Genomic DNA, 12,976 nt, shown 5'->3' with positions numbered 1-12,976 from the left:
CAAATTTCTTCATGAATATCAAACATGATGAGTAATCTTTCAAATTGGAGTATGTCATAAATATCCCTACAGGACACTTAGTAATTTCTTTTCAATAGCCATTTTTGTTTAGACAAAATACGCTAAAACGAAAGAAATTAAGATATTTCTACTTATTTTAATGTAAATTTAACTACATAATTTAAAGCGGAGAACTTTAAACTTTTTTTTATCTGTATCTATTCCTACAAACTTACAAAGGAGTACAACAATTTTACTCAAAATAAACAAGTCATCAACTAGTGTTGATTAAGAGGTACATAAGTTTGGTTTATCTTTTTGAAATTGTTTATTTGAGCAAGAAATAAGAATAGTAGCCCGCGCGTGCTAAGGATTGGGAGTCACGTGCGAGGAGCAATGCGGTTTCTATAAAGCAACGAAACTTGGAGGGCTTATTACCCAACCAACATCCATAGCCTTAGCCATACCATAACACTACTACTCTTGACTCTCGAGTGAGAGAGAGTGTTGCCTTGTTGAATTCGATTTTGAGGGAGATTCAGATTCAGATTCGGATTCGGATTTGGATTCTTGTTGTGCTCCCTTACATACTAACTAACTAACTAAGTTATATTTAGAAGAGAAGAAATAATGGAGAGAAATGAGATAAGGCATTCAAAGTTCAAAAGGATTTGTGTGTTCTGCGGAAGTAGCCCCGGCAAGAAAACTACCTACCAAGATGCTGCTATTCAGCTTGCCAACGAATTGGTATAACTAATTAACTATAACTACCTTATTAGTTATTAATTTCATTACGAAAATACCCTTTTGTTACTTATTTCACTTTTCACTTATCACATCTCTCTTGCTTGCTCTAATTTCTTCATCATCATAAACAACAACGCACGTCAAAGCACATTTCTGTTGAGTGAGTATGTGCTTTGATATTAGTTGCAATTCTGTATCTTATTTCTCTGGGTTTCAACTTGGTATTTTAATTATTAAAAAAATAAAAATATTTTCTGCTTTTCGTACAAGAATATCTGTTGGTTGCTACGTTTCGGTTTCTGAGAGCTTTTGATTTATTTGTCAACTCTCTCCGAAACTTTACAAGTCTCCATCTTTGTTTTCTTTTTCTGTTGAGCCTCTCTCTTGTACGGAGGCACAAGTGCCATTTGCTGAGTGACCATTGAAGAATCATTACCATTCCCCCTTTTCTTTTTTCTTTCTGGCCTTTTGTTTCTACTCCTTCAAAGTTCAAACAATAATAATTGAAGGGACATATGCACTATTTTTTATGTTAAAGTGATTGATAGAAAAGTAAAAAAAAAAAAAAAATTAAATTTTATATCATAGTAAAAGAATGTAAAGAAAATTATTCATAGTACTTTACTAACATATATTCATTTCTTATATATTTCCTTTTTATATTTTATAACATCATCATTAATTGACTATGATAGTAGTCACCATCTTTGTACTCTTTGCATGGTGAAATTAAGTTAATTGCTCTTATTAATGTAATGATAATATCAATATCAAATAGTTGTTAATAATGATGGTGTGTGAAGGTGTCAAGGAACATTGATCTCGTGTATGGAGGTGGAAGCATTGGGCTAATGGGTTTGGTTTCACAAGCTGTTCATCATGGTGGTAGGCATGTCATTGGGTAAGTAACTAACTCAAACTCTCTTTTTTCTTTTTCTCTTTTTCCCACACAACAATGTTGGGTAAAAGGAAAGAACAAGAAATGAGAGCCAATGAGTGAAACCACCTTCTTTTTTCTTTGTGTTGGTCACTTTCTCCGTTAACACTAATAATAATTATTATTTTGTCATCTTATTGTCTCCTATGCAGAGTTATTCCCAAGACTCTAATGCCTCGAGAGGTATGACACTAAAAATACCTCTCTTTTTTTTTTCTTTTCCTAAGTAATAAATAAATTAGTACTAACTCTGTACAATAAATATAGAATATTAGTGTTCCATTAGTTTTAGTCATTGATCTTTATTATAAAATATATATAACTAAAATCAAAATTAAAATAATTAGAACGCTTAAAAATTTTTCTATGTAATAATCAATTCCAAAACTTGGTAATATTACCATTGGAGTATATGATGATGTTAGAAAAGTTTTCTTTCTTTTATGGCCCCTTTTTTTTCCTTTATTATTGTAACGGAGGTAGTTTATTTAAATTGATCAATGTGTTGATACCCTTACAAATGCAGTTAACTGGAGAAACAGTGGGAGAAGTAAAAGCTGTAGCAGATATGCACCAAAGGAAAGCAGAGATGGCAAAGCATTCAGATGCCTTTATTGCCTTACCAGGTTACAATCCAAATATTTTTGTTGTATTAGAATAAAACAGAATTAGAATTGCTTTAAGCTTTTTCTAATTATTATTATTATATATTAAGTGTGTGACGAGATAAATAATATCCTAAACTTTTTAGTATCCCTTATACTGACAGAAGCTTTTTGTTACATTTTAATTAAAAATGTTTAACATGCCTAATCATGGACAAAGCATTAAATTGAACAAAGTACTAGTATATTGGATAATGTTGACTAGTCCTTTCACTTTATATCAAACAATGTCAAGCTGTTAGGATACATAATCAAGTGGGGTAGGAATGAATTTAATTAATCTCAAGTTAAGGGAACCCCTAAAAGAACTTTCCCTTCACACACATACCAATACCACTATAGAACTTGATTCTGCGGCTCTGAGCAACTGTGCTTATTGTTATTACGGTTCAAGGTTGAATAAGCATTTAATTTGGCTTGAAATTGAAAGCATGACGTGATTGTACCAAAGTTGCCTCATTTCATGGGAAATGAAAGCAGAAGAACTTTCACGAGATAACGATTCTAACTAGCACCTGCACCTGACATTCAATGATGCTTTTAACCCTTTTTTAATTTCTTACACACAAAGATAATAACCTAGTTAATAGTAATTACTTATATATATTAAATATAGATATTGTGTTAAACATATTAAGAGTAACAATTGAATTGATGAAAGAGAAGTGATGGAGTTTTACATGGCATGCAGGGGGTTATGGAACACTAGAGGAGCTTCTTGAAGTCATAACCTGGGCACAACTTGGGATTCATGACAAGCCGGTAATTAATTAATTAATGTGAATTAATTACTCGATCTATTAGTATTGATTAATGGATTCCTAACTAAATTAACAAATAATTTAAAATGGATGTAGGTGGGGTTAGTGAATGTTGATGGTTACTTCAATTCCCTGCTTTCATTCATTGACAAAGCAGTGGAAGAAGGGTTCATTAGCCCAAATGCCCGTCACATAATTGTGTCAGCACCAACAGCAAAAGAGTTAGTCAAGAAATTGGAGGTATGACTTATAATAACTATTTACATGTTCATTTATTTGTGTAATGTTAATTAATGAAGTTGAGTTTGATTAACACAGGAATACGTTCCATGTCATGAAGGTGTTGCTTCTAAGTTGAGCTGGCAGATGGAACAGCAACTTGCTTACCCTCATCATCAAGATTATGACATCTCAAGGTAGCTCATGACTTTGCTTCACTTGCACGTAACATCAAGAATTTTGGAGCTGCAACAAGAACAATCTGCTTTCAACTATCACCCTTTTTCTTTTCTTTTATGTAAATTATTCCGATTCACCTCAAATATGTCAAACTACTACTACTTTTTATTACCACCATTTGGAGTTGTAAGTAACCATTTCCATCTCAACATATTATTATTATTTTTATTATTATCTAATGCCAACTAATTAATGTTATTCTCATTTTTCATGCCTCTTGGCTCCTTTTAATTCTTACAAAAAAGTACTAATCATGCACAAATTACTTAGAAAACTATATAGTTTTGAAGAAATATTATGTACATACTAAAAATTAATAATTATGTATTTATTTATATTTTAATATATATTTTATTAGGCCAGTGTGGGAAGCTTTTAATTATTGAGATGATTTCAGAGAGAAATTAAATGAGAGAATATAATATCATATCTACCTCAAAATCTTAAAGTGTTAAATTAATGGGTTTTTTATTTTATAATTTTTTCACACTTACAATATTAATGTATTTTACATTATTAATTGATTTTAGTGACTAATTTTAGTATACACTCATCATGATTGATAATTGTGTGATTCAAGTTAGCTAAAAGTTATTTAAAAAGTTTGTATAGATTTATACATGCAATCTTACTATGTAGAATAATGCATGAGACGTATGTAGTGACTAAAACTAAAGCCTAAATGATGAAGTAGTTATCAGCACTTGTGAGAATCAAAACGACCAAACTAATTAGATAATTGTAGAACAAGAAAATGTGACAAGGTGGAGGGCCTTGCACAGTATACAGAGGACTACATGGTCCCAAAATTAAATAAAATGTTGCTAAGTGATAACAACAATAATTAAGAATGGGACCAATTATGTTCATGGCGTGTCTCGAAGTATCTAGCTAGTGCAAGTTTTTGGGTATCAAAAGAGTCTCGGAGAGGAAGAGAGAGAAAATAAAGACAAGAAATAAGACACTGACTGAAGCAGCAAGCAATAAGTAGTGGTAATAGACTAATAGTAGTAGCAAGTAGTAACCGCCTAACTGGGTCCAATTCTATTTTGTAGGGGTTTACATGGCTTGGTTCGGTTTGGTTCGAAGCTGAATAATTTAGGAATTAATTTGGTATGATTTTATCGGGTTTAAGATCGAATTTAAGTCTCAAAAATAGATCCGACTATTATTTAAGATAGAGTCTGAGTCAAGATGAATCCGTCTTTATCTGACCTATGTGTATCCTAAAAAGACTAAAAAAAGTATATACGTTAAATTAATTCTATTTTATGTGATATTAATTATAAATTTATCATTTATTTTTAATTACAGTTGTTAAATTAGAAATAGATCAAAGAAGTATGAAATTAGGATTTATAGACAAATTCAAATTTAAATATGAACATTAACTTCTCATAACAAGTATGTTTTTTCTTTTATTTTTATAAATAAATGTATCATAATTTTTTGACATAAAGTTTATCAAAATCTAAATTTCATCGATTTAAATCCAATTTTAGTGCGACTTGAAATTTGTAAAATTTCACTAAGTCTAAGATTAGATAAGGATCTCAAAAATAGATCCAATTAGGATCGAATCTGGACAAGATGAATCCAACTTCACCCGACTCATATATATCCCTACTATTTTGTGTGTTGAAATGCAATGTAAAAATGTGGGGATTGCACTCTTGAGCCACATTTTGGACACGGACAATTGCAAGTGAAGTTCTTTTTTTGTAGGGACAATTTGACATTGCCATGTGTTGATCATGTGCCACATGCATTCAAGAAACAAAACAGTATGATGATAATAACTAATAATAATCTTCGGTCCCTGTTCTGTGTTACATTTACTATTGGATTTGTACAATTGGGACTTGGAGATGACTCCGGAACTTTTAATTTTGTGACTGGCCTTGTTCTGTTGTGTCATGAATTATCCTAATGCTATGTATTTATTACTTTTAATTGATGTTGAAAGATGAAACATAAATGTATGACATTGCAAATTAAATAGGAAGGTATATATTAAAGGTAAGAACTCTTATATATCAAGGTTGCATGTATGATATGACACTTAACATGACTACTTATGAGATCATCAATCCTTCGTAATTTCCCATTATTGAATTAGCTCTAGAATAGGAAGGAAGAAAAATTAACTTGCACTGCTTTTTCTTCAAATTGTGTAATTCAACTATTTTCTTCTTTTTATTTATACCCTTATAGTTTGTAAAGAGAAGTTTATATTATATGAAGTTAATGTGATATAAACAAATAGGAAAAATATATGGAACAAGAAGTTATCAACCAAAAACTAAACAAAATCACATTAATTTATATTTTATTTTTAATTAATTTAAATTATTTTAATTTACAATATTTGTTATTAATTGTTGTTTAATTAAAATCAACTTTTGAGTAATATCTTTCCAAAACTGCTCCTAAGATCACGGCACAGAATCAAACCCATTTCTTCACACCTCACATTCTGAAGCTCTTTGGGTGTTACACTAATACAAAAAAAAATTCAAAATATATATAAAAAAACATTTATTTAGCATGAAAAAAAATATTCTGATACTTAGTAAAAGAAACATTCTAATACCTAATATAAGTATCATCCACGGAGAGATTTTGAATTCATCCAAAGACATTTAGCTGATTTTTAACGGATACCCTCTTAGTTTTCTATCATTGTTGAAACAAATATAGAAAAGGTTAATGTTAGTTTTTTGACTCTCTTTGGAACATTCAATATTATTAAAATGTTTGGATTGTTTAAAGGAAGGAATTAAAGAAACCATGTAATGATAGAAGAGCATAAAAAGGTAAAACCATGCCGCACTTACATATAACAAAAGAAAATTAATTAGATCTCAGTTAAAAAAAAAATCAATATTTTTTATGTTGAATTAAAATATGAGAGTAAACTCAATTCGATTGCAACGAATATTAGAAAATAAAAATAAATATAAATCTAAGTCTCTTTAGTTTTTAATTCTACAAACACTACTAGAAAACTAGTTATTACAGACGAATATTTTCGACAGATTTTATCCCACTGAAATACAGACGGAATTTCAGAGGGATTTTTTTGTCGAAAAACAAAAAAAATAGATTAGTATAAATTACAGACGGAAAAGAGAATCCGTCTATAATTCCATCGGAAAAATTAATTTTTTTTCGCAGAATGGTTACAGACGGATTTTTCGTCTGTAATTAAGCTGACAAAACAGACATTTTATTAAATTATTACAGACGGAAAATCCGTCTGTAATTTAAAATTTTCCGCCGGAAAAAAAATCTTATACCTAATCTACCCCTCTCTCTCTCTCGAGCACCTTTCACAAATAACTCTAACCTAATCTACCCCCTCTCTCTCTCTCGACTCAATTTACAAAGCATTCCATGAAGATGAACACCGTCTTCATCGTGCCTTAGGAAGACGATTAACCTAGCTAACCCTAACCTGTCTTCATTGTGCCTCACTGTACCCTAACCGTCTCTTCATTGTGCCTCACGAAAAACCCCTAACCACCACGAAGAACGTCGCCGGTCGCCGGCGCTTGCAATGCCTCCGTCGAAGAACCCCTAACCGCGACGAAGAACCCCTAACCCTCCTTTGAGTTTCTTCGAACTATTGCCATGCTTGTTGGTCCTGATGCTCCCATTGTTCTATTGTTTAGGCAATTTGTAAGATAGAATCAGTTATACACTATACACTAAAAGAGTTTTGATTTCAATGCTTAAACTACTTTAACTGTAGTATGTAGATAGAATTTCTCTTCCTCTTTTGAATATTATCCGAATCTGGAAAGTGGAAGCTTGGTTCTTTTACTTGTCATAAGAAACATATCAGAGACTCAAGCTAGTTCTTTCTTTTTGCTGCTTTTCAAAGATTCTATCTCTGAATGTGCAAAGTAGGACAAGATGGAAAGTAGAAGGAGCAAAGCAATGGCTGCACAGAAAAATGGGCGTCGATCAAATCAAGAAAGGAAAATGGCTTTGATACAAGATGTATGTGATAATTTATTAGTGAAATAAATTTTCAGTACATATAGTAAATTAATGTTTTCAAACTTGACAGGTTGATAAATTGAAGAGAAAGCTGAGACATGAAGAGAATGTGCATAGTATACTTAATACTTGCTTTCTTTCTTGTCAGGTCTAAAAAAAACAAACTCACTCTTACGAAGAAAGTATAATTAGGAATTTAGGATGGATGAATTAAGTTTTAACTAAAAAAATAATTTTGTGCGGTTACTAGGATCAATACAGGGTGTTTATTATTATTCTATCAAATATTCAGGAACAAAGTCGAAGTGGCTGCACTAGAATAGAAAAGGCTAGGCATTGGCGATGGATCAGTTGGGATGTTCTCCTCACTTATTGTTCGCGCATGCAGGTAATTCGCTAGTCCATAGTCAATTCCATTCACTTTTCTCATTGCATCCCCTTTCCTTGTTCTCTTTGCTTTCCTTTTCCTTTCTCTTTTTTGTTCTGATTAAGCTCTGAATATCAAATTGAAAGATGATACTATTTTACTTCTGTAAGAAGGATACTGTTTCTTTCTTTGATTTTAGAATTTGCTTGATTGAAAATAGAAGGATTCATGAACCTTTATGCTTGTCTCTTTACTTCCTTTCTAATCCATGTAGTGCAATAACCAAATTGTGCTTTTGCTTCTACTTGTGGGAGTGATATAATATGACATTAGGCTTTATATCAAAGTCCCTAATGAAATTATCCTTGGTTTTTGATGAATCTGATGATGATATTTGTGGATCCTCAACAACAAGTATCTCTTTGATTGCTTCAGGCATGCTTTGCTATAACATGAGTAGTGAGTAATGTAGTTCAGTTTTGGTTTATTGTCTTGGCGCCCGCAATATGATTTGTTCTAATTTTTTTTTCATATACATTGTAGGTGAAGGTGAAAAACAGGACTTGGAAAGTGGATGTAAGCTTCCTTCTATTTACCAAGTCCTTCTTCCTTATTTTGCGGCTTATTAGAAATACTTCCTTATATTATGGTTGGGGAGATTTTCTCTGATAAACTTTCAAGTCCTGAAGATGCTGATATCAACATGTCACTAATATGTGATTTTAAAAGATTATAATTATTCAAAGAAAAAATATTCTGAGGCAATAATATGTAAACTATATGACTTGACTTGGAAAATAATGAATGCCTCAATGTTCCTCAAAATATTTGTGTTGATCCTTTTAACTTAAAAAGATATCCCATTCCTATAAAAGTTACTCACTGTTGTGTGTGCTTGCCACAGGGGATCACACTTGTTCAATTTTGGGTTATTTTCCCCCACATGTGGATTATGATGCATAACAGATTATGTTTGAATTATATTCCATTGGTTTACATATATAGCAATCTGAATAATTGGCAATTTGACATTTTATAAATTATTTGTTTCTATTTTGAATAACAGATTATGTTTGAATTATTTGTTTCTATTTGGCAATCTGAATGTGCGAATAAATGCACAAAGTGAAGATAAGGTCAGCACTTAATATATGCTACAGTAGCTAGGGGAAGAAAGGAAACTATCTTTTGCTTTCCAGTTTTTATAAGAAAAATATTTTTCATCATTGTGGCTCTTTGCCTTTCTCTGGTGGGGATGTACTAATTAGTAGCTTTTGTTACCTAATTTCCTATTGAAGTAGGCTCAATATTATGCTGATTAAGAAAGTTGGAAAAAGGAAATATAATTGAGTATAGAATGAGTTTGCTTATCTGATAAATGCAATGTTTGATTTACAACTATCTCTATCATTACTTTGTGAAGCTTTTCTGGCATGTTCTCTACTTAGAATTTTAGATATGCTTGTTAACCACTGCTATTCAGTATTTCAGTCGAGAAAAACTCATACTATTTGTTGAAGAAAGAAAGAAAACTAAGAACTCACTCTTGTTAACCACTGATAATAATGGTATATTTTGGCTGTTTGTTTCAATATATCTGAAGCTGCTCTCACTCTTGTTTAGATTTTGAATTTTGTACAATATGATATAATATAATATGCTACTGACCAGTATCCAGTATCCACTGTATATAAGATAGTGTCAAAGGAGTACTATTATTATATTGATTATATCTTCTCTAGTTTTCTGATTTGAATATTTATCTGTACTTAATCTTTGGGAATCTCTGTGGCAGATTGTTGAAGTTTTGGAATTCATTGGTAAGAAAGAAGGGCTGCATCTTCCCCCTGGTTTTGCTAGTCGCATAGCAGAGAAATCAAATAGAAATTTAAGGAGGGCCATGTTGTCTTTTGAGACTTGCCGTGTACAACAGTAAGCCTCATGGATTTCTCACCATATTGGATGCATCACCTTAATTCATCATCTCAATTCTAAGGCACAACTTAATGGCAACTGCTGCCATTAATTCTATTTCATTTTGTTGCATGTTTCTGTGTTTCTTTTAGGTATCCTTTCACTAACAAACAAGCAATTCCCCCAATGGACTGGGAGGAATATATTTCCGAAATTCCATCTGATACAATGAAGGAACAGAGCCCAAAAGGTTTGCTTTATACAGAGTTTACCCTCTAGATTTTCCTCATAAATATTTTGCTAGAGCATTGAAATCACAATCAGGTCAATGGCTAGTCCCTTAAATTATTAATTTGTATATATCCCCCTTTTTCTAGAAAGCTTATCTAGTTAACTTGTGATCTTGGTTGAATCTTTTCAGGTTTGCTATGCAGAGATATTTGCTCTCATTCCCTAAGAATTGGATCTCACTCAATCTGACAAATAACTTGTATGCATGTTTGTTTTTATGCATTCTGTGCATGACCATGATTGAAGAGCATGCAAGCATCTCTCTTAAATGTGAGTGTTCCTGAAGAACAAATTAAATGTGCTTCAAGAGCATGCAAGCATCTCTCTCTCTCTTGCAGTTCTATTTTAAAGTTGTGTTTTTGTTATCCTCCTTCACTTTTTCTTAATCCTATAAAACATTGCTAGGCGTCTGAAATCTGTCCATATCCTATTTTTTGACACCAGGGAATTGCATATGCTCAGTCCAATGTAAACAAATCAAAGAAGAAGAACTAGATAAACAAATACTTTCAAGTTTCAGCCACACAAGAGTCTACCATGGAGTAAAGAATCATGTAACTCAGATTAGATTGGAGAGTTTAAACTTTAAAGAGAGCATGAGGAAATAGTTTTAAAATTTAGGCTGAAAGTCCTGCCCTTCTCTGTTGTAAAATGGTGTTGAAAAATAACATTCAATTTTATAGGTATCATGTAATGAATATTATATTTATCTATGTGATTTTTGGCTTTCATTTTTTCAATTTACAGTGTGTTTGATGGAGTAAATTTAGAAAACAAATCTAAAGTATTTATTTTCCAATAGAAAAATTAAAAAATTTTCTATTTTACCTTACTGACGGATTTACAGACGGATTTTCTGTCTGTAATCATGATTTTCCAAAGTTTAAATTACAGACGGAAAATCCGTCTGAAAATCCGTCTGTAATTACAGACGAAAAATCCGTCGGAAAATCCGTCTGTAATTACAGACGAAAAATCCGTCTGAAAATTCGTCTGTAATTACAGACGAAAAATCCGTCTGAAAATTCGTCTGTAATTACAGACGGAAAATCCGTCTGTAAGTTCGTCGCCTTCAGGAAATGGAGGGAGAATTTACAGAGGGAAAATCCGTCGGTAACTGGTAAAAATCCGTCTGTAATTTTCCGACGGAAAAAAATCCGTCGGTAAATAATTTCCGACGGGGCTTTTACAGAGGGACAAAATCCGTCGGTAATTTCGTCGGTAACCAAAAATCCGTCTGTAATAAAGACTAAATCTGTCTGTAAATATGTCTGTATTAATCCATTTTCTAGTTGTGAAACAAAAATTACAATATTATGAGATATTTTTTACACAAAAAAAACGCATAAAAAAGGATAATTTTTTTAGTATTTAAAGACCTATAAATTAAGACCAATCTCTCTTTATCTTTAACTTAAGGGTGAAGAAAAGAGGGGATAACTGAGTTGGGGGTAAAAAAAATTATTTACCATTTTAATTCAGTTAGATTATTATCCAAAAAAATAAAGATTTAGTAATATTGGCCTAAGAATACAGAATATAGTGTTGAATGTGAATAATTATGCATTGCTAATTTTGGAAAACTTGTAAGTCTAAGACTATAACCTCGTGAATGCAACTTTTGATGATATTTTAGATAACATGGCTCCTAAATTCCCTCTCCATAGTTTACTTTTCGAGTAAAGTACTAAAAATAACCATACAATATTATAACACTGACAAATCTAATCACCGTTAATGAACTCTTTCAAGGGCCGTCTAATTTCTGTCAACAACAATGTCGTTAGCGCACTTGTTAGCAGCAATGTCAGTGTGAACCTCCAGCTCTCCAAAGTTAACAATGATCTCTATGGTGAAGAAGGTTTTCTTCTAGGATTTTTTAGTAATTCTTTAGCTAGTGAAGGGATTTTATGAAAACCCCAAGTGGTGAACATAAATGTGAAAGTCGCGTCCCTTGGAAATGACGATGGTTTTTTGAGGTCATGGATAAGGATAATTAAGCTTATCATTATTTTACATTGGCTACGTATGTAACAAACATCTACATTATAGCAGTAAACTATGTCAGCACCTAAAGTTATCATGACATGTCAGCATTTTCACAACTAGAAAATGGATTAATATAAACAGATTTACAGACGGATTTAGTCTTTATTACAGACAGATTTTTGGTTACCGATAAAATTATCGACGGATTTTGTCCCTCTGTAAAAGTCCCGTCGGAAATTATTTACCGACGGATTTTTTTCCGTCGGAAAATTACAGACGAATTTTTACCCGTTACCGACGGATTTTTCCTCTGTAAATTTTCTATCCGTTTCCCAAAGGTGACGAACTTTTCGACGGATTTTCCGTCTGTAATTACAAACTGATTTTTTGACAGATTTTCCATCTATAATTACAGACGAATTTTCAGACGGATTTTTCGTCTGTAATTATAGACGGATTTTCCGACAGATTTTCCGTCTGGAATTATAGACGGATTTTCCGACAGATTTTTTGTCTGTAATTTGAACTTTGGAAAATCATCCCACGTTCTGATTACAGACAGAAAATCCGTCTGTAAATCCGTCAGTAAGGTAAAATAGAATTTTTTTTATTTTTCTAATTGCAAAATAAACTTGTTTTCATACAAAATAAATATAAATTTAATACAAATTTTTATCTAATTTGTATTCGAATATTTATAATATTTTAAAAAATAAACAAATTCATCGTATTATGAAGTACTATAAACAAGCAAGTCCATATAATTCAAAACATAAACAAAATGTATTGATCATTATCTATAATTCCTAGTATATTGTTCAATTATACTAAAATTATCAGC

At 31.7% G+C, this 12,976-nt stretch overlaps 1 protein-coding gene across 2 annotated transcripts; it reads left to right on the top strand.

Annotated features, from left to right (window-relative positions):
- Window positions 1–452: 452 nt before the first annotated feature.
- Window positions 453–3,718, top strand: LOC107493494 (cytokinin riboside 5'-monophosphate phosphoribohydrolase LOG3). Of its 2 annotated transcripts, none has more exons than XM_052263311.1 (7): window positions 453–747; window positions 1,551–1,648; window positions 1,837–1,867; window positions 2,211–2,310; window positions 3,041–3,111; window positions 3,207–3,350; window positions 3,451–3,718. In XM_052263311.1, the coding sequence occupies exons 1-7, from the start codon at window positions 631–633 to the stop codon at window positions 3,466–3,468; spliced, it is 579 nt and encodes a 192-aa protein (XP_052119271.1). In that variant the 5' UTR covers window positions 453–630; the 3' UTR covers window positions 3,469–3,718. The 2 variants fall into 2 exon arrangements, with proteins under 2 accessions (XP_052119271.1, XP_015970073.1); XM_016114587.3 differs by having other exon boundaries at window positions 3,429–3,718.
- Window positions 3,719–12,976: the final 9,258 nt, after the last annotated feature.

Source organism: Arachis duranensis, chromosome 6 (genome assembly GCF_000817695.3).
Source record: "Arachis duranensis cultivar V14167 chromosome 6, aradu.V14167.gnm2.J7QH, whole genome shotgun sequence".
NCBI lineage: Eukaryota > Viridiplantae > Streptophyta > Magnoliopsida > Fabales > Fabaceae > Arachis > Arachis duranensis.
This window is presented reverse-complemented; position numbering and strand designations above follow the sequence as displayed.